This window comes from Sebastes fasciatus, chromosome 23, assembly GCF_043250625.1.
Source record: "Sebastes fasciatus isolate fSebFas1 chromosome 23, fSebFas1.pri, whole genome shotgun sequence".
Taxonomy (NCBI): Eukaryota; Metazoa; Chordata; class Actinopteri; order Perciformes; family Sebastidae; genus Sebastes; species Sebastes fasciatus.
In genome coordinates, this window is record NC_133817.1 from 9,334,904 (window position 1) to 9,362,538 (window position 27,635).

Below are 27,635 nucleotides of genomic sequence, written 5' to 3' on the forward strand. Positions count from 1 at the left end.
ATATATATATACATATATATATATATATATATATATATATATATATATATATGTATATATATATATATATATATATAACCCTAAATAGGAAGGAAATCACACAAAAAAAGTAATTGGAAGACACTTTTTTTTTTACTCGGTTCCCAGAGGAAATAAAATAAATCACAACGCCACATTGTGTAAAATACGAAATGTACTAGTCCATGAACGCAGCTACAGTTCTCGCGTTGTTTCAAGATTTCACGCGCGATTATGATGTTTAACACGCGGAAGCAGCTGTTTACCTTCGTCGCTGGTTGTTCCCACGATTTAGCCTCGATTCGAGTCGACTTTTAGTAAGAAGCGGGTTGTTTTATGTTCATTGTCGCTGGTTCAGGATGGGGAAAGCGGATTTTCTGTCCCCTAAGGCCATCGCCAACAGGATAAAGTCTAAAGGACTGCAGAAGTTGAGGTGGTATTGTCAGATGTGTCAGAAACAATGCAGAGATGAGGTGAGGTACTCTGTTACATCAGTCTAGTTTAGTTCATCTGTTGTTGTTGTTGTTGTTGTTTTAACTTATTTGTCTTCTCCAGAACGGCTTCAAATGTCACTGCATGGCAGAGTCCCACCAGAGGCAGCTGCTGCTGGCCTCAGAGGACCCCAACAAGTTCATGGACTACTTCTCTGAGTAAGATCCTCTACATTAAAGCATGTGAGTGTGTTTACTTTAAATACTTAGAGTTAACTCTTGTTCCCTTTTGCTTTAAAGTGAGTTCAGAAGCGACTTCGTGGAGCTGCTCAGCCGACGTTTTGGTGAGTCCTGATACCACATTGATAATCCAGATGTTCAATTTCTTTGGAATTACTGCCAAATTACCCCAAATATTTACCTCCAAAACTCACAGAAGACACTTCTGATCAGCACAAATCTCACCATTGTGTGACTTATTGTCTACACAGATGTAACCTGGTGGCTGATGTAATGATTCAGGGAGTTTATAAAGAAACTATTTGCTAATTTGTATCTATTTACCAGCAGACATGGAAATAAATCATATCAATTCACTTTGTATTATTTTCTTTGAAATGTTTTAAATCAATTACCAGCTACTGGGGAAATAGTGGAATATAATTATTAAATAATGTTTATAATAAAGTAATTTTCAATAAATTTATAGGTAAATATTTAGGTAATTTGGTAATTCCAAAGAAATTTCTAAATGAATCGCTAATTATCACCTAATTACCATGAAATTTGTGAACCTGTAAAATGAAGTGTTGTCATATATTTAATTTAGGCTTTAGAATTGCTTTTTAAAAATAATATTTCTTAATATAAGGAAGACCTGGAATTTTCACCTGCCACAGCCAACATTTACCCTGTAGTTGGCAGGTGGCAGGTGCTAATTTCATTCCCTGGTCCTGATACCACACTGATAATCCAGATGTTTCTAAAGACAGCAGCTGTTTCAATGTGTTTCCTGTCTTTTGTCATCTGAAAGGGACAAAGCGAGTGCACAACAATATCGTCTATAATGAATACATCAGCGACCGAGAGCACGTCCACATGAACTCCACACAGTGGGAGACTCTCACTGACTTCACCAAGTGGCTGGGCAGAGAAGGTAAGCTGTTTTAAAATGTGATATATTATGTGTTTTTTCCCTCCACTAACATCCACCTACTCACCTTTCTACAATCCACAATGACGTGAATGGAACATTTAGGTAAGGAAACTCTCACTTCTAGGACAAACGGATGTGCAATAATCTTCCATATTTACAGAGTAGACAGAAGTAGCATAATTACAATATTAAGTACATAACATATAATACTAAGTAAATATTATATATTAAAGAGTTTATGGCAAAGGCAGACAAATATCTTGAAATATCTGTAGTAGTTAACAATTTAAAAAATGTAAAGGTAGAGATTTAAAAGTAGAGTTTTCCGAAAATGGTTAGAAATTAGGAGTTAATATTAAATAAATAAATAAAAGGACATATTAAAGAATATTTTGAGCAAGCTTGGTACAACACATACTAATATAAATAAGTAAATTAATTAATAATAAAAGTCATTTTGCCAAATTACTTTGTATTTAGTCGATCATGTAAATGTGTGTGAATGGCCAAAACATTTTCTGTCTCTTTAAATAGACTATGACAATGATTTTGGTTTTAAATACAACGGATTTGGTAACAAAAATAAGTATTTGTAAATATATATATATATATATATATATATATAACATATGGCCATCAGACCCAACATGTAGAAACCAGGTACTGCTATATTTAAAAATGGCTTATTTTAAATAATTAGCTGAATGTTACTGCCAGGTTACTGCAAGGTGGACGAGACCCCTAAAGGCTGGTACGTCCAGTACATCGACCGCGACCCGGAGACCATCCGCCGCACAGAGGAGCAGGCGAAGAAGAAGAAGCAGGAGCTGGACGACGAGGAGAGGAGCGCCAGGTTCATCGAGGAGCAGGTCCGCCGAGGCCGCGACGGCAAGGAGATAGAAGTGAGTATCAGAAACTGGACGGACTTCAGCTACTCACTAAATGATCAATAAAAATAATATTTAGTTGCTGTATTCTACTCTGTAGGAAACTCCAGTTTACACGGAGCTGAAACGCGAGAGTGAAGAAGAAAAAGGTTTGTTTTTTTATTGTTTGTGATCAGTCACATTTCCTTTCTGTATTTCTTTCCACTCACAATCACGTTTTTTTCTGCAGTTGCTTTTAACCTGGGCGCCTCTTCATCTGTAGCCGGCCCTTCCAAAACGAGGTACAGAGGTCTTAGCACATTGCTTATTCTGCTGCCTAATTATCAAGTATGATTTAATCATTTTGTGTCTCCCTGTAGTTCTGCGCTGGGTGCTAGCGCCCTCAAAGCAGCATCAGCAGCAGCATCAACCAAGAGGAAAGACACCAGTTCAGACACCAGAGGGGAGAAGAAGAAGAAATCAGCTCTGGAGGAGATCATAGAGGTAGAGAACACGATTTTATCTCGTCCTCTCTGTGTGTTTGAGTCCGTATTTTATATCCCAGTTGCAATGCTTTTTGTTCAGATGGAGGAGAAGAAGAGGAAGAAGCAGCAGCCAGTCAGAACAGATTACTGGCTGCAGCCCAACATCGTGGTCAAAGTTGTCACCAAGAGACTGGGAGAGAAATACCACAAGAAGAAGGCTGTCATCATGGTAATGACGCCGCTTTGTAGGTGAGAGTTTATGTGCATGTGGAGACTATAATGTCGCTAAAACACGTTTTCTTGCAGGAGGTGCGAGACAAATATGGAGCCGTGGTGAAAATGATCGACTCCGGAGACAAACTGAAATTGGACCAGAATCATGTAGAGACGGTCATACCTGCACCAGGTAAAGCACCGAAACTCTTTCACCCTTATAACCCACAAAAGAAGCTCTACACTTTATTGAATATAGTAGTAGTCAAACTGATGTACCTCAGATGTTACTTTTCTATCCTCCTCAGCATCTTGTTGTCAAACTTCCTGCAGGTAAACGTGTTCTGATCCTGAACGGTCCGCACAGAGACATCGAGGCTCTGCTGGAGGGAATAGACGAGAAGAACTTCAGCGCGACACTCACACTCGACTCGGTAAGTGTTTTATAGGCTCATCTGTACCTGTCACACGTTAGTCAGTGGTTTTATTATATACTGTACGTCCGTTAAATCTAATATTATATATTAAAGCTTCACTCAAATTACAAAGAAATGCATATTCTCATTTTCCTCGAGGGTTGTCTTGACATGCGGATAGTTTTGGCTCTATTTTCCCCAAGTCTCTGAGATTTCTGCCTGGTTTCGTTTGTGGTTCTTGAAGCACAAAATGTATATTTAAAAGATTCCAAAACGGCTCGTCGTTTCAAAAATCAGTGGTGGTTGAACTAAATAATACACTTCAAAAAGTCCCCAAAATGCAACATGGACTAAAGTATTTGATAACACACACTACATATAAAACATTCAATGTGAACAATCTATAAAAATTTGAGACTTAAGATGTAAAAACTTTCACTTTTCTGTTGCATGTTTTTATTGTTTGTATCCGGTACCTGTGTTGTTGCAGCTGTAGCCGTCATTAAAGTCTTCTTTCGTCTTCAGGGTCAACAGAAGGGGAAGAGAGTTACCGTCGCCTACGAGGATTTCTCAAAACTGGCGTGAACCAACAACCTTCCTGTTCTAATCTCAGGGACTCTACTGTGTCAGAGTTATTTCACCCAACATTCACCTGTACATATACACACACCCCACAGTGCACCCCAGTGAGACACCACAGAGCAATGTGTTCAATTTGTTTTATTTTGTATTCAAGTTTATCTTAACATTGCAGATGTAAATTTTGTCCAAATAAATTCAACAAAAAGTGACTTCCCGTGTTCTTTATTTTAAAAAATAATTAGGAAAAGAATAGAAAAAAGTTCCCCTCTTCCTTCTGTTTTGTCACTCACTCTTTTTAAATGGGTGTAATGGGTGTTAGTAGCAGCGGAGGTGCCGCTCAGGGCATCTGCAGGAAGCTGTTGAGATTCGGGACGATGTAGTCGGTGTAGTGGCCGTCGATGAAGCCCTTCCCACTGTTGTGTATGAACCAGCAGTAGATGCTCGAGCCGCGCTTCTTATCGCGTCTGTAATCCTTCTGCCAGCCCCTAATACACACAAGAGTTTATGGTTTTAATAAGAAATGTGTTCGTCTAGGAATCGGTTTCATATGAGTTAAGACGTACCTGGTGACGAGCAGCGTGTTGCCCTTCACGTCCATTGTGGCCTCCTTCTTCAGAGGGTCGACTCCTGCGTGCACGTCGTACACGTTCACCTCAGGCTCTCTGGAAAACTGACCTGAGAGATCACACATTTTCAGCATTAGATAGGATCAGTGTAAGGGTTATGCTGTGGTTCAATTTGTAAAGTTTGTGCAACTCTGAACTAAAAGCCATGTTTCCATGGTAACAATCCGTGACACCTGCTGACACAGTGGTATCAAATGAGACGTACCTATGAGTCCATGGACCAGAGGGGAGTACTGGTTGTCGTTGGGAATGTAGACACCGAGGAAGTCAACACTGACGGGATTTTTCTTCCACACACGGTGAAGTAACACCATCACCCGGATATTATTATTTAGTATGATGGAAACACGAGAGTTCTTCACGATGGAAATCCTCACACTGAAACACAGAAACATAACAACATGAGATAATAAAAATGACCCAGATGACGTCAAGGCAGTCAATGTAATTAAAGGGTGTGACGTGTTACCCATCCTGTGTGATCTCAGCCGTGGACCCCCAGGTGAAAGAGTGGTTCCTGCTGCCGTCAGTCATGTCGATGCTGTCGGTGCCGACGGTCATGCTGATTCCTTCAGGCTGGTAGTAGACGGAGATGGTGCCAAAGTAGGTGTTCAGTTTGCTTTTGGGAACGTTCTTAGAGCCGACCAACTGACCGTTCACCACCACACCTTTAGGACAGGAGGGAAGGTTAAAGAGGAGCATCAACCCAGACAAACAATGTCACACTTTTATTTGGACAGTCCAGTGCTGAGTATCAAGTTCAAAATATGAAAAGTAGACATTCATTTTCAGGGTTAGAGTTAGGCTAAGTTGAAAGTTGCATTAAATAGACAAGTGACACATTATTGAACGTATTTTGTGATCTGATACCTGAGTTTTTACGCTTTTTAACTTGCCGAGAGTTAGATGAGAAGATTGATACCTCTCTCTTGTGTAATGGTGTTGTTATTGTGATTAAATAAAAGTCATTTATGGTGCTGTTAGATTGCTGCTGGAACGTCTCATTAATACATATGCGTTCCTTCCTTTGTGTACGGCAAATGAGAGAGCAAACAGTTTTTTGACTGCAGTGAAATTTTTTTTTTGAAAGACTAAACGCCAACAAATATGGATTGAAGCAGAATATTTCATGAGATAAAAACATATTGTGAATTTTGGAATTGATTACATCTATCTTTTTTCAATAAATTTAGAGTTTTGGAGTTATTGGAAAAGTTTGGATCACATGAGTTGGAAACAATCCTACACAGCCACCACTGGAATCTATTTCTACAAATAGTATAACATTAATATTATTAGTGTAGCCTGGTCTTTATCTGACACCGTGCAGAAATACCAGCTTTAAACCGAATGTGGCTTGCTAAGTAGCAAAATAAATATATTTTTAAATAGTTTTATATACTGATTTTTGTATAAATTATCCAGTAAGTGTGTTATTATGATTTGAGTTAAACATGTGCAAATTTAATTTCAACCTCAGAGCAGACAGATCCTGGCGTATCCTCTGTGATCTTTGAATCACTAAAGTTGGAAACACTATTCAGGTGTTGGGGAAATAACCAAACATCATTTTGAGAAAATACAGTTTTTCTTTTAGGTGTGATCTGCATAGCTTAATCTCAAACACATAAAGCTAAGCAGTTTTTGTGTGAATGTATGAACACAATTATTGGTGGTATCTGCGATGTCAAGGGTCACCAGCTAAAGTCTTGCCTATAGGGCACCAAATTGGTCCGGGCCGCCTCTGCTTTATCACCTATAACATGCAGATGCAGCACATGTGGTATTAAGATACTTTACTACATTTCAGTTCAGTCTGGTACCTGTTCCACTGTCAGTCACCAGGTTGAGGATGTGTCCGGGTGTGGAGTCGATGTTGAAGCAGACGTCCATGTTGCTTGTGGGCAGGTGGACGATGAAGTGAGGGTCGTTATCCACTGGAGGAGAAACATCGTTCACATTTAACACTGAAGCTGTAAGAGTGTTCATGATGTTACGGAAGTCATTACAAGTGTGTGTGTGTGTGTGTGTGTGTGTGTGTGTGTGTGTGTGTGTGTGTGTGTTTTACCTAAATTAACCTGTGGAGGCAAGGTCCACTCTTCGTGACCCGTCGCATGCATACCCTCAGGCGCCGGAGTGGTCATCTGTACCCACGGTGGAGGCTGGTAGACCACACGCACCGGAGCTGGACCAGAGGACGCCGAGCCTCCTCCTCCTGATGCCCCTCCTCCTACATACACATGACATAATACAAAGGTGTCATTTCATCGGTCATTACTGATTCCATTTAGTTGATTATTTTATTTGCATTTTATTTTATGTGATTTTGCCAAAATTTTCTATGTTGTGATATATACATCAATATCTTTAAAATATTCTTATTTATATTGTGATAATGATTTCTACCTCCCTGTCATATATGAGTGTTTTATGATTTGGTGTCCTATATATAAAGTTCTAAATGTTAATGTAACATACAGTAATTGTGCTGCACTCTAATAAATAATCAAAATTTGATTCCAAATCTTGCTGCAAATCTGTCTTTTGAATTCAAAGTGTATCTTTTGTCAGGCACCCATGCAGCAGCCATGCTTGGGGTCCTTCGGCGAGTCGGCCAGCAGCCTCTCCTTGGTGTCCTCGCTCTCCACCAGCATAGCGGTGAGAGGAGTGACGAACTGATGCTCCATGGCCAACGCCAGAATCCGCTGGGTGATCTTCCTCTTCTTGACAGCCGTGGGAGCCAGAGACCTGCAGGAGAGCCACACTGCAGCTGTCAAATACTGACAATGATGCAAATTACCATCATATTTCTACAAAAAATGAAATGTGTCCTGATAGATTTAATATAGAGCTTTATAAAAAACATTTTAAGCTCATTGATTTGCAATCATTTCCAATCAAGGTTCTTGATTTTTGAAAACTGTTTTCTTACTTTTTCCTGTTTGTGAATTTGTGACCTTCTCACCTTTCAGCGAACAACTGCTTGATGGTGATGTAGGCCCACATCTGTCTGGCGAAGCCTGTGAACGAGTGCTGCTGCTGGGCCAGCTGCGTGTCCAGAACCGCAGAGTCACCCTCCGTCTCCAGGGTGATGTCCAGCCGGGCCTGCAGGACGAGATGGGACACTAGCTCACACTTCCTCCCTTCACCCACGACCTTGAATCTTCAACTTCTTGTAAAATATCTTGTAAATTCCTGGTTGTGTGTGTATTATACTCACAGCAGACGCGGTGGTGAAGCTGGTCAGGGTGGGGCTGTCAGACGACAGCACCTTCCCGGCCACCACCAGCTCCGAACCACTGAAGTATTTATCAAAGCGGTTCTGGGTGACGTCTGATACCGAGTCCTCTGGGAACTGAACGACGATCTTCCTCAGCAGAGGAGAGGAGACCTGGCTGTAAAATATCTGCAGGGAGAAGAAGAGGAGGGAGACTCAGCGGAATAAAGAAGACGCTGTCCATCTTTAAAAGCATCAGGAAACTAAACCCCGATCTCCTGCATGCCACAATAAAACATCCAAAATCTTTATGCACTTTTCATTTTTAACATGTGGAAGACAGTTGTTTGTGAGGAAATGAAGACAAAGATCTGAGTGATGCTGAGTTGTTCTCTAAAGGTAACTTTGTCGTACCCGTAGCTGTTCTGCTGTGTCATGGTTGGCGTAGATCCTCTGAGCAGTGCCCCTGTTCTCCATGGCGATACGCTCCAGGAAGTCGTAGTCCACGTCGAAACCGATGCCCAGCGAGAAGAGAGAAAACTCCTCCCTCATCACCCGCTTCACATTCTTCTGGATGGTGCTCAGCTTGATCTCGCCTGCAGAAATCAGTCAAGATTTTTGCATTATAGAACATTTAGACATCAGAGATAATAAAGAAGCATTGAGGGACACAAGAGTGAGTTTGTAAATAAAGGTCAAAGGTCAGGGCAAGCACTTAGATTTGATTTAAAAAACGGCACAAGAAAGAAAATATGTTGTAATAATGATGAAAATCCATCGAGCAGAATTTGCCTGTAAGATGAGTAAGACATACATTTATGTATTTTTTTCTGCAACAATTCAGAGTCTTCATAGATCATAAAATATTGACAAATAAATGACCCTTCTGCTGTACAAAGGTGATTTTTTTTCAGGTTTTTCACCTTTATTTCCATGCATTCTTTCTCCCTGTGGGTGGATGACAGTAAACCTGACAGTAGAGTTTAACTTACCCACAGTGGGGTCTCCGTCAGACACCAGGATGATCATGGAGACGGAGCGAGGGTCGATGAGCCCCCCATTGGACGCCTTTATCAGCATCTGGACAGCTCTCATCAGTGCCTCGTTGATGTTGGTACCTGTGTCATTAACACACAGATGTTTGTGTTTAGCAGGTTATCAGAGCAATCAAAAACTTGATTAAAGAATAGTATTCTCTCACACCTCCGTGGGGTTTGATGTTCTGGATGTACGCCTTGGCGTCTGCGATCTGAATGGGGGTGCCGGCGACCAGCTCCTCACTCCAGCAATGCACATTGTGGTTGAAGTCGATGATGTTGAAGTGGTCATCCATGGTCATGTCATCCAAAATAGTCTGCATGGCCAGCACTGTCTGTGAGAGAAGGTTGGAATTAAATGCATTCTGCAGAACGACCACACGGTGGCAGCATTTCACAAAGGAGCAGTGAAGAATGAACAGGGATGTATGTATTGTTGGAGGGGTCAAAGTGCACAAAACTCCATTTAAATAAACAACTTACCTGCTTCATCTTGACCCCCCACATGGATCCACTGACGTCAATGACAAACACAATGTTTTTGGGAAGAGGTGAGAGGTTGGCAGGAGCGAAGAAGTGGACAAAGTGGCCATCTGACACCTGGAAGAAACAGTGAATGCTTGAGTGATGATCTCCAAAATTGTTTCTAGCTTTACGTGATATTAAACAAGTTTATTAATGAGGCTTTAAACACTTGGATAGGTGTGTGATACCTGTAGTTCCCCGGCATTGCTGTCCCTGGTCACATCATATTTAACAGTAAAGACGCCGTCTATAGCGCTTTCGGTGCAATTGTGACACTTTTTCTGCTCCAGGAGGGTTGGCTTGAAGACAATATGAGCCTGGGGACAAAGACACAGTGCATGGTACCACTGGTTAGACATTCAGATCTTGGAATATTTGTTATTTGTCATAATACCTCGAAAAGTACTGAACAGATTTTAGTGAAATTTGGTGGAAATTCCGGTCATGAATCAAGAAAGATGAGATTAATTTTGATGCCATACGTGCAATTCTATCCTACATGTGCAATGTTATCCAATATGGTGCAATTTTGTCCTACATGTGCAATTTTATCCTGCATGTGCAATTTTAAATTACATGTGCAATTTTGTCCTATGTGTGCAATTATACATACTACATGTGCAATTTTTCCTATATGTGCAATTTTACCCTACACGTTTAATTTTATTGTACATGTGCAATTTTCAATTACATGTGCAATTTTATCCTACTTGTGCAATTATACAAACTACTTGTGCAATTGTTCCTATATGTGCAATTTTACCCTACAAGTTTAATTTGATTGTACATGTGCAATTTTAAATTACATGTGCAATTTTGTCCTACGTGTGCAATTATACATACTACATGTGCAATTTTTGCTATATGTGCAATTTTACCCTACACGTTTAATTTTATTGTACATGTGCAATTTTCAATTACATGTGCAATTTTATCCTACTTGTGCAATTTTATTCTACATCCTTGTGAGCTGGATGAGAAATAATTTACGCAATTTCACGCAAAAACTGAAACAAAATTGATTTCTTTCCCCTGATTTCCTTTCAAATCTTTTAGTACTGGCGACCCAAAATATTTGACACCATATAAACAAAAAACATTTCAAATAATTTTCAACCTTCTTCTACAAATTTCATCTAAACTGGTCCATAATTTTTTGTCAAGCCCATACAATTTACAACATGTCATTAAACTCTAGTGTACCATTCACCAAACATTTACAGATATCAGGATATTTAGATTTATAAGTCCCATGATGGATTAATGATTAATGGACTGTATATAAGGAAACTGGGATATTTTTGGGATATATATCTGTGTAAATATTCTATATGGAGAAGATTAGGTGGACCTCGGTTTCAGAATAAATACAACAGATACATTTAAATGCCCAGAACCTAGTAGTCTTGAGTCTGACTCACTCGAGATGAATTTTTTTAATTTGTACAAAGCCCAAAGTTATTCCCAAACAGGATTCAGGTTCTCTCCAAAAATCATGGCACCATCAGACCCAGATTATGCAAATCTAATTTCTAAACATCTAACCATTACAAGAATTGGTACTGTCTCTCTGGGCGTTTCCATTCTTACCTTGTCTTTGGTATGTGTAACTTTGATCAGCTCTGCAAACTGCTCTCCGAGGGTGTTTGGTGCTTCTACCTTGGAAATTCCCTTTGGCTCATAGATGTACACATCCACCTACAAAGAGACAGGGTCAGGGACGATTGCAGGAACACATATAGGCATGCAAAAATACACATTTATTAAGGTATTCTCACCTGGAACTGTGGCACCAGCCTCCCAGGCTGCAGGTACAGTGTGTGCTCATAGGAACCCATCTTCCTGTGCATCATCTCCTGGTAGTGGAGCTCAAACTCAATGTTACTGCCTGGAGGAACATGGACTTCTGTCTTAAACGTCTCCATGTCCTGGGAATTTGACCTATAAAGCAGAAACATGTCAGTCTGTGTGACGCTGTTGAGCACTTCAGAGGTTTGAACTCCAAGAGGCTTGTCCAGTACCTGACGATGCCCGCCGCCTTGCCTCTGGCTCTGGCCTGGGTGTACAGGTTCCTGGCCACTGTCTTCTCCTTCACCGAGCCCACAAATATTATTCCATTCACATTCCTGCCACAAAAAGAGTGAAATGTTAAAACCCTACTCTCTTTAAAAGGCTGTTTTTGGAGTGTGTGAAACTGGGCTCACATGGTGAAGTTGGTGATGAAAGCTTGTTTGGGGATCTGGACGTTGAAGCCGATGCTCTGGGACTTGGAGCCCGAGTTGACCACCGAGCTCCTGACGGTGGTGTGGACAAATCGCGCCGTGATGCGACTTTCCACCTTGTAGCTCCTGACAGTGATGTCATCTCCACGGATTGCCTGTGTGGGCAATGACAGAATAAGTGACAGGGATATTAAGCAGAGAGAATATACATATATATACATATACACACACATATATAGGCCTTTCTGTTGTAGTGTTTGTATACCTACATGTTATGATAACAAGGTTTATCTATGTTGTGTAATTAGTTAATTAGGTTTTATTCAGTGGTTTATATCATATTGGTGTTTGGTACCGTTCTGCAGTGGATGAAGTCCAGATGTCAATGTCATATATATATACATTTCAAAGTTACTCTATGGTTCTGTTGGTAAATTTGGATCCCTCAATGTGTGCATCAAGAGATTAAGGGGTTAAATATGTCATAAAGCTTTAACACATTGATTAATTCAATGTCCTATATTGTTAATTACATGGATGTTTTTGCAGAGAACATGGAGATTTGATTATTATCCTTCAAAACCTCCTTAAATTATTTTGTAATTGTCAATATTCTTGGTCTTTATAACAACTCAGTTGGTCTGATCTCAGTCTTGAGTTGCTCTTGAATCTCTTTGGACAAATATCTTTTTTTTTTTTTAATGTGATAAAACCAGGGCTGCAACTAACGATTATTTTCATTGTCGATTAATCTGTTGATTATTTTCAAAAGATTTTTAATATGTGAGAAAATGGTGAAACATGTTGATCAGTGTTTCCCAAAGCCCAGGATGATGTCCTCAAATGTCTTGTTTTGTCCACAACTCAAAGATATTTAGTTTACTGTCATAAAGAAACCAGAAAATATTCACATTTAAGAAGCTGGAATCAGAGAATTTTGACTTTTTCTTCTTTAAAAAAAATACTTCAACTGATTAATCGGTTATCAAAATAGTTGGAGATGATTAATTCAATAGTTGACAACTAATAGATTAATCGTTGCGGCTTTACTGCAGAGAACATGCAGATTTTACCCTTTAACTCCTTAATTATTTTTTTTTGTCAATATTCTTAGTCTTCCTTACAACTCAGTTGGTCTCTTGAATTTCTTTGGACCTGATCTGGGACAAATCGTTTTTATTTTAATGTGATAAAACCACAAAATAACACAGCCAACTTCACACGACTGTCCCACTGATTTCAATTGTTAAGAAGAGAAAGACAAAAAGACAAAAAAGGGAATCAGAGCAGGACTGGTGCAGAACAAAGTCAATAACCCACCAGTCACAGGAGTCTCTTCAAACAGCAGCATATTGACTATTAGATAAGGTTAAACTCTGCCACAGTGGAGAGGGCTTAAGCAACAAGGGGGGGGTCATACCTCAAAGTCTTCCTGCTCCTCGCTGGTCAATATCGCTCTCTGAAACACACAATCACATTAGCCTCATACTGTCTTAATCTGAGAGAAGATTATAAATCACAAACTGTGCTTTTTAAGACAAAGGTGACACAGGATTACAATCAAGAGCAGTTTGTTTAATGATGATTTGTTAATTTTTGTGTAATCAGTAAGATTCAATCCATGGATCAATGATTGCAGTTATTTCAAAATAAATTCAGGCTGTGTGTTCTCAGTCAGGTTGTCTCACCCTGTGTCTCTCCCGATGGTCCCGTATTTCTGACTGGTGTAAGAAAGAAAATCAGATTATTTATTATACATTATAAATTCTTTATTTTTTCGGCAACAATTTAAAAAAAAACTTTGAAATTGTTTTCATGTGATTTAACTAACATTTAGACGTCAGAGATAATAAAGATGCATTGACTTGTCAGCACAGTGACACAAGAGTGAGTTCGTAAGTAAAGGTCAAAGGTCAGGGCACGCACTTAGATTTGATTTAAAAAAACGACACAAGAAAAAAAATTTTGTAATAATGATGAAAATCCATCAAGCAGAATTTACCTGTGAGACGAATAAAACATACATTTTGTATTTTTTCTGCAACAATTCAGAGTCTTCATAGGTCATAAAATATTGACAAATAAATGACCCTTCTGCTGTACAAAGGTCATTTTTTAAGGGAGTTTTTAAGGTCAAAGAAGAGGGCAGGAATTTAGATTTAATTAAAAAGCTCTCAAATGATATACAATTCACTACTCTTGCAGTACTTGCGAGTTGAATAAATCAACTTTTTCTCTCAGAATTTAGTCTCAAATCTCGCTTCTCTTTTTTATTTGTGTGAAAATCATAAAATCCCATAAAAACAAATATGTTAAAAAAAAGGAAGTTGTGTCAGAAAGTTGGTGGCCAAACAACCACCAACATTCATAAACATTAGAATATAAATGTATATTTTGTCTTTCTTTGAGAACCGATACTTTGATTTAAGATTAATTTCAGTCTAAAGAGTGAGAAAGCTCTATTCTGCAAATTAAAACCTCCAACTCACCCTCTCATCCTCCCATTCTCCATCTATGACGAACTCAAAGCAGCGGCCCTGCTGGAGGAGCACGATCCCCAGAAGTAGCAGCAGCAGACGCCTCATATTTCCAGGCCTGTGGAGTCAAACACACATAACCTCACACAAAAAAAAAAACAGAGCTCTGGGAGAGAGATGTCCTTCTGCAGAGAGCCTTAAGGAGACACAGCCGAGCTGCAAAAACTAAAGGTTAAAAATCCACTGAACTGATCAGCGCCCAGCCCCGGTCAATATTTGTTGTGTTTCATGTGAGCCAGAGGGGAGAAGGAAACTTTGAAACTTGACCTGCGAAGTGGGCAGCGTAAATAAATAGACACATTTGACTCACTGTTAACAGAGATTTCACATCAGCCAGATAGTTGTAAGATCTGGGACAAGATGACATCAAAGTAGGCCCAACCTCTGAATGCTTAAAGTACATGCTTGCATATTTGATTTGGACTAAATGCTTGATTTTTTTGTTTAAAAGTTTTAAAGAAAAACAATAAAAACTGAGGTGAAACAAGAGGCAATGAAAGATTATAACTCCCCAACACTGACTGAATATTTTGAGTTTTGAGGTGCTTCAGTGAGATTTTGTTCTGCTAATTAAATTAAATAAACAAATAACACCCTTTAAAAGTCTTTGCAATTTATTTTTCTTTCTTTAGTCATACATAGTTTAAAATAATAATATAGACATAGGTAAACTTAGCAAATTTATATTATTTATTATGAAACAAAGGTCAGATTTGAGTAGGGCTGCAACTTGTTGATCATTTTCTCGATAATTAATTAGCTTTTTAGTCTATAAAATGTCAGAAAATGGTGAAACATGTCGATCAGTGTTTCCCAAAGCCCAAGATGACGTCCTCAAATGTCTTGTTTTAACCACAACTAACAGATATTCAGTTTACTGTCATAGAGGAATGAAGAAACCAGAAAATATTCACATTGAAGAAGCTGGAATTCTGACTTTTTTCTTTAAAAAAATACTCAAAGAGATTATTTGATTACCAAAATAGTTGGCGATTAACTTAGTTGACGACTAATCGATTAATCATTGCAGCTCTGGATTTGAGGCAGCTGATGAAAGGTTGTGGTTAATGGTAGTGGTATGCGGCCTTCAAGTGCTCCTTGTAAATTCCAGCCTCTGTGTTGTGTTTACAGTACAGTATGTAGAAGAAGCATTACTTCTTCTGCAGAATGGTCTCATAAATGTTAACAAAATCAGAAATGGAGGTTATGCATTATAACCCTTCTTCTATGAGCACATGCACAGCTTTTTAACTCTATAGACTTCTCCACCGTCCATATAAGTTATATGTACAGTACATACTCCTCTTTGAGTGGTCTGTCTAATGTCAAATACAAATCAAAAATTCTATAAAAACAATATTTCTGAAAAGGAATTCACTAAAGCTGAAGATGAGTGCAACAAACTAATTATCACACTGAATGTCAAGAGGTTCATATCCACCACCTACTGGTGATTACAAGTAGCACATGAGGGAGACTTTTCCTTTTAAATGCTGCCATATTTTTCTCTAACTGACTAAATGGTGTGAATAACATACAAGTGATGAACATGTTAGAAAATAAACTGATGTCGGCTTCCTTCACTTTTTCATGCCATGACACATATGAAGAGTTTATGAAATATGATGTTTTGTTATAAATTAAACTACCCAAATAGTTTATACAATTAGAGCTGAAACGATTTGTTGATTTGAAAATATATTGGCAAGTATTTTGCTAATTGTTTAAGTTATTTTTAATGTAAAAACATTTCATGATTCCAGCTTCACAAATGAAGATTTGCTTCTTTTCCCTTTAATAATTTTAATAATGTTAATAATTGTAATAATTTGAATATTTTTTAATGCTTATGATAATTTCAAGAATGTTAATAATGAAAATATTAAACAATTTAAAAAGTATAAGCAATCTAAAATTTTTTTAATTTTAATAATTCTAATATTTTGAATACTTGAGCCATTTCAAAATGAGCCCCACCTCAACCAACTACATTAAAATCCTACTTTTACATCAATGCATGAGTATTAATAATCTAATAATAGAATATATAATAATATAACAGTCACAGGGGACTTTCTTCTATACTGAGTACTTTTACTTTTAATACTTCAAGTACATTTTCCTGGTTATATTTGCATACTTTGCATAAGAAGCATTTGGGTCAGCCCTAAATAATGCACTTCAAAAAGTCCCAAATATTCAACATGGACTAAAATATTTGATAACACACACTACATAATAAAACATCTGACCACATTCAATGTGAGGAATCTATCAAATTTGAAAGTTTCTTTCCGTTAGCTGCATTCACTTTGACATTGCAGGTTTTTATTGTTCTTATCCAATACCTGTGTTGTTGCAGCTGTAGCCGTCATTAAAGTCTTGTCTTCTTTCGTCTTCAGGGGAAGGGGGAGAGAGTGGACGTCGCCTACGAGGGTTTCTCATAACTAAAAACTAAACAAAAATAAACCTCAGGGACTCTACAGTGTCAGAGTTATTTCACCCAACATTCACCTGTACATATACACACACCACACAGTGCACCCCAGTGAGTCACCACAGAGCAATGTGTTCAGTTTGTTTTATTTTGTATTAATATTCAAGTTTATCTTAACATTGCAGATGTAAATTTTGTCCATATACATTCAACAAAAAGTGACTTCTGATGTTCTTTATTTTTTTTAGATAATTAGGAAAAGAGTAGAAAAAAGTTCCCCTCTTCCTTCTGTTTTGTCACTCACTCTTTTTAAATGGGTGTAACGGGTGTTAGTAGCAGCGGAGGTGCCGCTCAGGGCATCTGCAGGAAGCTGTTGAGATTCGGGACGATGTAGTCGGTGTAGTGGCCGTCGATGAAGCCCTTCCCACTGTTGTGTATGAACCAGCAGTAGATGCTCGAGCCGCGCTTCTTATCGCGTCTGTAATCCTTCTGCCAGCCCCTAATACACACAAGAGTTTATGGTTTTAATAAGAAATGTGTTCGTCTAGGAATCGGTTTCATATGGGTTAAGACGTACCTGGTGACAAGCAGCGTGTTGCCCTTCACCTCCATGGTGGCCTCCTTCTTCAGAGGGTCGACTCCTGCGTGCACGTCGTACACGTTCACCTCAGGCTCTCTGGAAAACTGACCTGAGAGATCACACAGACGTTTTCAGCTGCAAATCTACAAATGAAATAGGATCAGTGTATGTCATCTATGTTTCTAGGTCCAGTAACTGATAAAGATGGCCTCCTCCTCGCTTTAGGAACCTCTGGGTAACTTCATCCATGTTTTTCTACAGTCTGAGGCTTGAGGTCTGACTTACCAACATCATCACAGTAACACCCTGTAGTTGTATAGTTGCCTGTGAGGTTGCAGAGTATTTCACACCACAGAGACGTACCTATGAGTCCATGCACCAGAGGGGAGTACTGGTTGTCGTTGGGAATGTAGACATCGAGGAAGTCAACTTTGATGGGATTTTTCTTCCACACACGGTGAAGTAACACCATCACCTGGGTATTATTATTTAGTATGATGGAAACATGAGAGTTCTTCATGATGGAAATCCTCACACTGAAACACAGAAACACAACAACATGGGGTAATAAAATGACCCAGATGACGTCAAAGCAGTGCGGCAGACGCTGTAATTAAAGGACGTGTTACCCATCCAGTGTGATCTCAGCCGTGGACCCCCAGGTGAAGGAATGGTTCCCGTTGCCGTCAGTCATGACGATGCTGTCGGTGCCGACGGTCACACTGACTCCTTCAGGCTGGTAGTAGACAGAGATGGTGCCGAAGTAGGTGCTCAGTTTGCTTTTGGGCACGTTCTTAGAGCCGATCAACTGACCGTTCACCACCACACCTTTAGGACAGGAGGGAAGGTTAAAGAGGAGCATCAACCCATGGACAGTCCAGTGCTGAGCATAAAGTTGAAAATATTTAATATACAGTAGATATTCATTGTCGGAATCAGGCTAAGTTGAAAAGTGAAACAAATAGACACATTATTGAACATATTTTGTCACCTGATACTTGAGTTTTTACGCTTTTTAACTTGCCGGGAGTTAAATGAGAAGATCGATATCTCTTTTGTATGTGTCCATAGGCTTAAAAGTCTCACACGTTAGCTTTAATAATTCGTCTCTGATGTTAAAATGATACATGCTAACAGTACATGTAGTGTTAAGGACAAAAAGCGCTGATAGTCTGGTACCTGTTCCAGGGTCAGCCACCAGGTTGAGAATGTGTCCGGGTGTGGAGTCGATGTTGAAGCAGACGTCCATATTGCTTCTGGGCAGGTGGACAATGAAATGAGGGTCGTTATCCACTGGAGGAGAAACATCGTTCACATTTAACACTGAAGCTGGAAGACTGCTCGTGATTTTAGTCAAGTGTGTGTGTGTGTGTGTGTGTGTGTGTTACCTAAGTTGACCTGTGGAGGCAGGGCCCATGGCCGGACCCAAGAAGGAGGCTCGTAGGACGCACTCGACATATTCCGACCAAAAGACGCCGAGCCTACTCCTGATCCTACATATGAATGACATAGTTTAAATGTAATTTGCCAAGTTGTGATATACATCAATATCTTTAAACTATTCTTATTAATATTGTGATAATGATTTCAACCTCATAGCCCAGTCATACATGAGTGTTACATTTTTTGGTCTTGCTGCTTTTAAATTCAAAACAAACACCATTAAAAACCAAGTGTATCTTTTGTCGGGCACCTATGCAGCAGCCATGCTTGAGGTACTTCGGGGAGTCGGCCAGCATCCTCTCCGTGGCGTCGCCGTTCTCGATCAGCATAGCGGTGAGAGGAGTGACGAACTGATGCTCCACGGCCAGCACCGTGATCCGCTCAGTGATCTCCTGCTTCTTGGCAGCCGTGGTAGCCAGAGACCTGCAGGAGAGCCACACTGCAGCTGTCAAATACTGACAAATACAAATATAAAATTGTAAATGGGCACGTTCCTTCCTCCATGATGGACCTGGACCTCCGTCCTCCAGGAGATTTAACCTCTCTGTCAATTAAATTCAGTCCAAAAGGGCTTATTGGCATGGGAAACATACGTTTACATTACCAAGCAACTGTGAACTAAAATCAAAGATCTGGTCCTCTGTCTGGGTTCCATGGTGGAGATGAGGTCGTGTTGCTCTGGCTCTATCTATTTAGTATGGAGATGAGGTCGTGTTGCTCTGGCTCTATCTATTTAGTATGGAGAGGAGGTCGTGTTGCTCTGGCTCCATCAATTTGGCTTGGAGAGGAGGTTGTGTTGCTCTGGCTCTATCTATTTTGGCGTGGAGAGGAAGTTGTGTTGTTCTGGCTCTATCTATTTAGTATGGAGAGGAGGTCGTGTTGCTCTGGCTCTATCTATTTTGGCGTGGAGAGGAAGTTGTGTTGTTCTGGCTCTATCTATTTAGTATGGAGAGGAGGTTGTGTTGCTCTGGCTCTATCTATTTAGTATGGAGAGGAGGTCGTGTTGCTCTGGCTCCATCAATTTGGCTTGGAGATGAGGTTGTGTTGCTCTGGCTCTATCTATTTTGGCGTGGAGAGGAAGTTGTGTTGTTCTGGCTCTATCTATTTAGTATGGAGAGGAGGTTGTGTTGCTCTGGCTCTATCTATTTAGTATGGAGAGGAGGTTGTGTTGCTCTGGCTCCATCAATTTGGCTTGGAGAGGAGGTTGTGTTGCTCTGGCTCTATCTATTTTGGCGTGGAGAGGAAGTTGTGTTGCTCTGGCTCTATCTATTTAGTATGGAAAGGAGGTCGTGTTGCTCTGGCTCTATCTATTTTGGCGTGGAGAGGAAGTTGTGTTGTTCTGGCTCTATCTATTTAGTATGGAGAGGAGGTTGTGTTGCTCTGGCTCTATCTATTTTGGCGTGGAGAGGAAGTTGTGTTGCTCTGGCTCTATCTATTTAGTATGGAGAGGAGGTCGTGTTGCTCTGGATCTATCTATTTTGGCGTGGAGAGGAGGTCGTGTAGCTCTGGCTAAGACATTTATTTGCAATCATTTCCAATCGAGGTTCTTGTTTCTTGATTTTTTGAAAACTGTTTCTTACTTTTTCCTGTTTGTTTATTTGGGACCTTCTCACCTTTCAGCGAACAACTGCTTGATGTTGATGTAGGCCCACATCTGTTTGGCGAAGCCTGAGAACGAGTGCTGCTGCTGGGCCAGCTGCGTGTCCAGCGCCATACGGTTACTCTGCGTCTCCAGGGTGATGTCCATGTTGCCCAGCAGGACGAGATGCGACACTGGTAGCACTAACTCCCGCTTCTTACCCTCACCCATGACCTTGAATCTTCAACTTCTGACTGTGCGTTCATGTAAATATCTTGTACATTCCTGGTGGTGTGTGCATTATACTCACAGCAAAGGCGGTGATGTAGCTGGTCATGGTGGGGCTGTCAGACGACAGCAGCTTCCCGGCCACCACAAGCTCCGAACCACCGAAGTATTTATCGAAGGTGTTCTGGGTGACGTTTGATACCGTGTTCTCTGGGAACTGAACGCTGATCTTCCTCAGCAGAGGAGAGGAGACCTGGCTGTAAAAATTCTGCAGGGGGAAGAAGAGGAGGGAGACTCAGGGGAATAAAGAAGATGCTGTCCATCTTTAAAAGCATCAGGAAACGAAACCTCAATCTCCTACATGTCACAATAATACATCCAAAAATGTTTTACAAGAACATTACAAGCAAAAATATTTTAATGACAATATCTGAGTGATTCTTGCAGTTCCATTTTGGATCTGGGTAAACGTTGGTAAAACTTTTCTTTTTCATTTTGCATCTTTTATCTCCACTTTCTATTCTATTCAGCAAAGAGCAATGTACAGACCATTCAGCTGTTCATTTAGCTATATAGCAAGTACATAATCTATGTGGCAAAACTTGAGCTTTATTACTTTAATCTTTGGGTTTTAGTCCATAAGTATCAAAGGACCAGTGTGTAGGATTTGGCGGCATCTAGTGATGTGGTTGCAGATTGCAACCAACTGAGTACCCCTTCGCTCACTCCTGACTGCGGTAGCGTGAGCTGCCGAGTGCACTCTGCGGCTCACGTTACCGCAGTTACACAAGTGTGTAGGAGAACTACGGTGGCCTTCAGGGAACATAAAAAGGCAAAAGGCTCTCTCTGGAGCCAGTGTTTGGTTTGTCCATTCTGGGCTACTGTAGAAACATGGCGGAGCAACATGGCGAAAAACAACGATTCTTAGTTTCAGGTGATTATATACTAATGAAAACATAGTTATGAATATTATATTCCATTTCTGCTAATAGATCCCCCGAAATGTTACACTCTGTTCCCTTAAATTAATGAAAGCTAAATAGTTTCGTATTGGAATTAGGAAGGATTTGGATTGATGACCAGATTCTGGATACTGGATTCAGATTCACCAATATGCTAAAAATGATCTGCCACACCTCGCCGAACCAAGGGAACAATGTCTGGCAGGTCTCTTTTCAAGATTAAGTAATGTTTGGCCAGTTCGATATCAGTCATAAATAAGTGCTCAGCAGAGGAATACAAACTTCTTCCAGGACGTTGGTTGTCTTGCGATGGTACATTCACAGGAAATTTGTTTTTAATTTCTAACAATGAAACATATAGAAGCAGCGATAACATCTAAGATTGTTATGCATAGGATGACGTCAGCTTGGTTTTATCATGGCTGCATGTCGACCAGACCAATACTTTTGCCTTAGTTATTACCGTTCTGATACCTTGTCGCTGTGTACATTATTTTCATCGATTAAAGATATTCTATCTGAAAATAAAAACATAATCAGAAGATATGATGCATGGAGATCCACTTTCATTAAGGGAACAAAGACGTTTATGATCTGAGTGATGCTGAGTTGTTCGCTGAAGGTAAAGTTGTCGTACCCGTAGCTGCTCTGCAGTATCATGGTTGGCGTAGATCCTCTGAGCAGTGCCCCTGTTCTCCATGGCGATACGCTCCAGGAAGTCATAGTCCACGTCGAAACCGATGCCCACCGAGAAGAGAGAAAACTCCTCCTTCATCACCCGCTTCACATTATTCTGGATGTTTCTCAGCTTGATCTCGCCTGTACATATTCAGCATATCATCTCATTGACTTGTTGCATTATATTTCATGTTTTTCACCTTTATTTCCATACATTCTTTCTCCCTGTGGGTGGATGAGCTGCTAAACCTGGCGGTAGAGTTGAACTTACCCACAGTGGGGTCTCCGTCAGACACCAGCATGATCATGGAGACGGAGCGAGCTTCGATGATCCCCTGCTTGGACGCTCTCAGCATCATTTGGACAGCTCTCATCAGTGCCTCGTTGATGTTGGTACCTGTGTCATTAACACACAGATGTTTATATTTAGCGGATTATCAGAGCAATCAAAAACTTGATTAAAGAATAATATTCTCTCACACCTCCTTGGGGTTTGATGTTACTGACGTATATCTTGGCTTGTGCGGTCTGAAAGGAGTTGCCGGGGACCAGGTCCGCGCTCATCAAGCGCACATTGTGGTTGAAGTCGATGATGTTGAAGTGGTCATCCATGGTCAAGTCATCCAAAATAGCCTTCATGGCTTGCACTGTCTGTGAGAGAAGGTTGGAATTAAATGCATTCTGCAGAACGACCACACGGTGGCAGCATTTCACAAAGGAGCAGTGAAGAATGAACAGGGATGTATGTATTGTTGGAGGGGTCAAAGTGCACAAAACTCCATTTAAATAAACAACTTACTTGCTTCATCTTGACCCCCCACATGGATCCACTGACGTCAATGACAAACACAATGTTTTTGGGAAGAGGTGGGAGGTTGGCAGGAGCGATGAACTGGACAAAGTAGCCATTTGAGACCTGGAAGAAACAGTGAAGGCTTGAGTGATGATCTCCAAATTGTTTCTAGCTTTACGTGATATTAAACAAGTTAATTAATGAAGCTTTAAAAAGTTCACTTGGATAGGTGTGTGATACCTGTAGTTCCCCGGCATTGCTGTCCCTGGTCACATCATATTTAACAGTAAAGACGCCGTCTATAGCGCTTTCGGTGCAGTCCACACACTTTCTCTGTTGCTGGAGGGTTGGCTTGAAGACAATATGAGCCTGGGGACAAAGACACAGTGCACTGGTTAGACAATCAAATTTCTGCCTACACATACAGTAAAAAAACGACAATCATTATCTCTGCCAAGAAATCATATGTTTTCAGTGTCATGTGTATGTTCTGAGAATAATAATTGAGTCATTTGGTGGAAATGAATCAAGAAAAAATTAGATACATTTTTATGCAAATAGCGCCATACGTGCAATTTTGTCCTACATGTGCAATTCAATGTGCAAATTTATCCTAACTGTGCAATTTTATCCTACATGTCAAATTGAATGCGCAATTTTATCTTATATGTGCAATTTAAGGTGCAATTTGATCCTACATGTGTAATTTTTATCCTGCATGTGCAATTTAATGTGCAATTTGTATCTTGCATGTGCAATTTTATCCTATGTGTGGAATTTGATGATAAATGTGCAATTTTATTCTATATGTGCAATTTTATCCTACGTGTTGAATTTTATCCTAAATGTGCAATTTTATCCTACATGTGCAATTTTGTCCTACATGTGCAATTGTATCCTATATGGTGCACATTTATCCTACATGTGCAATTTTGTCCTACATGTGCAATTGTATCCTATATGGTGCACATTTATCCTACATGTGCAATTTTGTCCTACATGTACAATTTTATCCTACATGTGCAATTTTATCCTGCATGTGCAATTTAATGTGTAATATTATCCTACATGTGCAATTTTATACTACATGCATAATTTAATGTGGAATTTTATCCTATACTGTATGTGCAATTTGTATCTTGCATGTGCAATTTTATCCTACATGTGCAATTTGTATCCTGCATGTGCAATTTAATGTGTAATTTCATCCGACATGTGCAATTTTATCCTACATTTACAATTTTATCCTACTGGCATAAATTTACAGATGCATTTGAACTCCAAACGATCTTGCATAATTTGAATGTATTTCACCGTATGGTTGGCTCTACAGCAACATGATACATTCATTTGAGTGGTGGAGGTTCATTCTTGACTTTTGGGATACATATCAATGGTAAAAATTCGAAAAAATGCAAGCAAGTAGATGGTGCATTAGGAATATTAGATGGACCTTGCATTTAGACTAAATACAACAGATATGATTAATTTAAATGTCCAGAACTTAGAGGTTGTTAGTCGGACTCACTTAAGATTTTGCTCAATTTGCACGAAGCACAAAAATATTCCCGCGTCAGGGTTCTGGTTCTCTCCAACTCTCACGGCACCATCAGATCCAGATTTCTCAATTCAGATTTCTAAACATTTTCTCGCACTAAAATAACCTTTAAGAGAATTGGTACTGTCTCTCTGGGTGGTTCCATTCTTACCTTGTCATTGGTTGATGTAAGTTTAATCAGATCTGTAAACTGCTCTCCGAGGGTGTTTGGTGCTTCTACCTTGGAAATTCCTTTCATCTCATAGATGTACACATCCACCTACAGAGAGACGGGGTCAGGGACGATTGCAGGAACAACATTATATGCACGAAAAAAACACACATTTATTAAGGTATTCTCACCTGGAACTGTGGCACCAGCCTCCCAGGATGCAGGTGCAGCGAGAGCTCGTACAAAGAAAGCGTCCTTTTCATCATCTCCTCGTAGTGGAGCTCAAAATCAATGGTCTTGCCGGCAGGAACGTTGACTTCTGTCATAAACGTCTCCATGTCCAGGGAATTTTCTCTGTAAAGCAGAAACATTTCAGTCTGTGTGACGCTGTTGAGCTCTACAGAGGTTTGAACTCCAAGAGGCTGGTCCAGTACCTGATGATGCCCGTCACCTTGCCTCTGGCTTTGGCCTGGGCGTACAGGGTCCGGGCCGCCCCCTTCTCCTTCACCGAGCCCACATATGGTACTCCATCAATGTTCCTGCCACAAAAAAAGTGAAATGTTAAAACTCTACTCTACCAAATGGCTGTTTTGGAGTGTGTGAAACTGGGCTCACATGCTGAATTTGGTGATGAAAGCGAGATTGGGGATCCGGACGTTGAAGCCAATGCCCTTCGGTCTGGAGGCCAAATTGACCACCGAGCTCCTGATGGTGGTTTCGGAGAAGCGCGACGTGATGCGGCTCTCCACAGTGTAGCTCTTCATGGTGATGTCATCTCCGCGGATAGCCTGTGTAGGCAATGACAGAGTAAGAGACGGGGATATTAAGCAGAGAGAAGGAGGATCTGGGTGTGAGTGGAGGACGTTTCCAGGACGGTTTTCTGACATTAAGGGCCTGGCCCACTGGATCGTGGAGGTCATTGCCCACGCATACAGGGCGAATGACCGTTCTCCTCCATCAGGAGTGAAGTGCCACTCTACCAGGATTGTTTCCACATCATGAGCAACCCAGAGAGGGGTGGCCTTGGAGGACATATGTGCCGCTGCCTCATGGGCATCACCGAGCACATTCTCCAGATACTACAGAGTGAATGTGGCCACCCCCCATCCATTGGTCCTTCTGCTGAGTTCCTCTGCTTCATCTTTATGAGGTATGTACTATGCGACTCTGTTGTTATAAGTCATCCAATGTTAAATCACTGCCTCTGGCCTTCAGTAAGGATGAAATAGAACGAAAGTTACGAATGTAACTACGGTTCTACGAATCCTGGATGACCACCAGAGTTCTTAGTCACCCAGAATCTCGTGAACCCGCGAGAAGATTCTGTAGGACTGATCTCGTGGATGACACCGGAACTTATACTTATTGATATAAATACTCGACCTGCGAAGACAAAGATACTCAGTATTAAAGCAGTGCCTCTGGCAGTCATCCAGGATTCATAGAACCGTAGTCACATTCGTAACTTTCGTTTGATTTACATGTGACAATTGCATTACGACCGTATGTCCCCATTTGCAACCAAATAGATTTGTCCCGCCCCAGTTGTTAGCAACCTTGGCCGGACACACCTCTCGACCTGGGTCGTGAAGCCAAGTCGTTCAACGTGGGTTAACCCTTTCAGACACACAATCAACGCTGGTTCAACCCTGGTTGAGCCCTCGGAGTTAAAGGGGTATTAGATAAGGTTTAACGCTGCCACAGTGGAGAGGGCTTAAACAACTAGCGGAGGGTCATACCTCAAAGTCTCTCTTCTCCTCACTGGTCAATGTTGCTCTCTGAAACACACAAACACATCAGCGTCAGACCATATTAATCTAGTAAACAATTACACTATATAAGAAAAGTTATGTTGTTTGGAAGGAGATCTCACCTTGTGTCTCTCCTGATGGTCCTGTACATCTGATTGGTGGCAGAAAGAAATTAAATTATTTATTATACATTATAAATTCTGTATTTTTTCTGCAATAATTCAAGAAAAAGTTGAATTTCTCATTTGATTTAACTAACATTAGACATCAGAGATGCTAAAAAAAGCATTGACTTGTCAGCTGGGTGACACAAGAGTGAGTTCTTAAGTGAGTTTTAAAGCACTTAGATTTAATTAAAAAACTCAAGAAAGAAAGTTTGTTGTAAAAATTATGAATTTGCCCTGTAAGATGAATAAGACATACAGTTTGTAATTTTTTATCCTGCATAAAATATTGACAAATAAATGACCCTTCTGCTACACAAAGGTGAGTTTTTAAGGTCAAATATCAGGGCAGAAATTTAGATTTAATATTAAAAATCATGTATACACAAAAAATCTCTCTTTTTCACTTGCAATACTAGCAAAATGAAAAAAAATCTTAGAATTGAGTCTCAATTTTGCTTCTCATTTCAATTCATGTGAAAATCACAAAATCAAATAAAAACAATTATGTAAAAAAAAAAAAAAAAGGAGGAAATTGTGTCATAGATTAAACAAGGGGCCAAACAACCACCAACAATCATATACATTAGATTATAAATGTATATTTTGTCTTTCTTTGAGAACCAATACTTTGATTTAAGATTAATGTCAGTCTAAAGAGTGATTGAGAAAGCTCTATTCTGTAAATTAAAACCTCCAACTCACCCTCTCATCCTCCCATTCTCCATCTATAACAAACTCAAGGCAGCGGCCCTGTTGGAGGAGCAGGAGCCCCAGAATCAGACGCCTCATGTTTCCAGGTCTGTGGACTCAAACAGAGAGAGATGTCCTTCTCTTCTAAAGGCTAAAAATCCACTGAACTGATCAACGCCCAGCCCCGGTCAATATTTGTTGTGTTTCATGTGAGCCAGAGAGGAGAAAGAAATTTTTAAACTTGACCTGCGATGTGGGCAGGGTAAATAAATAGACACATTTGACTC

The 27,635-nt window shown here is 40.1% G+C and overlaps 2 protein-coding genes across 4 annotated transcripts; one reads left to right on the top strand and one right to left on the bottom strand.

Moving 5' to 3' along the window:
• Positions 1 to 231: 231 nt before the first annotated feature.
• kin (Kin17 DNA and RNA binding protein) lies at positions 232 to 16,897 on the top strand. 2 transcript variants are annotated; one of them, XR_012592656.1, is made up of 13 exons: positions 232 to 491; positions 574 to 668; positions 750 to 793; positions 1,483 to 1,605; positions 2,323 to 2,507; positions 2,593 to 2,641; positions 2,722 to 2,773; positions 2,852 to 2,975; positions 3,057 to 3,185; positions 3,263 to 3,362; positions 3,503 to 3,603; positions 4,111 to 4,269; positions 16,866 to 16,897. XR_012592656.1 is itself a non-coding variant. In XM_074625521.1 (12 exons), the coding sequence occupies exons 1-12, from the start codon at positions 378 to 380 to the stop codon at positions 4,168 to 4,170; spliced, it is 1,176 nt and encodes a 391-aa protein (XP_074481622.1). In that variant the 5' UTR covers positions 232 to 377; the 3' UTR covers positions 4,171 to 4,376. The 2 variants fall into 2 exon arrangements, 1 of the variants encoding a protein (XP_074481622.1); XM_074625521.1 differs by lacking the exon at positions 16,866 to 16,897 and having other exon boundaries at positions 4,111 to 4,376.
• Positions 4,291 to 27,457, bottom strand: itih2 (inter-alpha-trypsin inhibitor heavy chain 2). Of its 2 annotated transcripts, none has more exons than XM_074625508.1 (21): positions 27,361 to 27,457; positions 26,614 to 26,646; positions 13,215 to 13,253; positions 11,777 to 11,949; positions 11,594 to 11,698; positions 11,351 to 11,513; positions 11,163 to 11,270; positions 9,761 to 9,889; positions 9,531 to 9,647; positions 9,214 to 9,382; positions 9,003 to 9,128; positions 8,425 to 8,606; positions 8,014 to 8,199; positions 7,759 to 7,898; positions 7,369 to 7,541; positions 6,862 to 7,023; positions 6,617 to 6,730; positions 5,263 to 5,461; positions 4,999 to 5,171; positions 4,731 to 4,842; positions 4,291 to 4,652 (listed from the first exon to the last, which is right to left on the bottom strand). In XM_074625508.1, exons 1-21 carry the CDS (start codon positions 27,445 to 27,447, stop codon positions 4,505 to 4,507), a joined length of 2,838 nt encoding a protein of 945 aa, XP_074481609.1. In that variant the 5' UTR covers positions 27,448 to 27,457; the 3' UTR covers positions 4,291 to 4,504. The 2 variants fall into 2 exon arrangements, with proteins under 2 accessions (XP_074481609.1, XP_074481608.1); XM_074625507.1 differs by lacking the exons at positions 26,614 to 26,646; positions 27,361 to 27,457 and adding exons at positions 13,483 to 13,515; positions 14,284 to 14,549.
• Between the last annotated feature and the right edge of the window lie 178 nt (positions 27,458 to 27,635).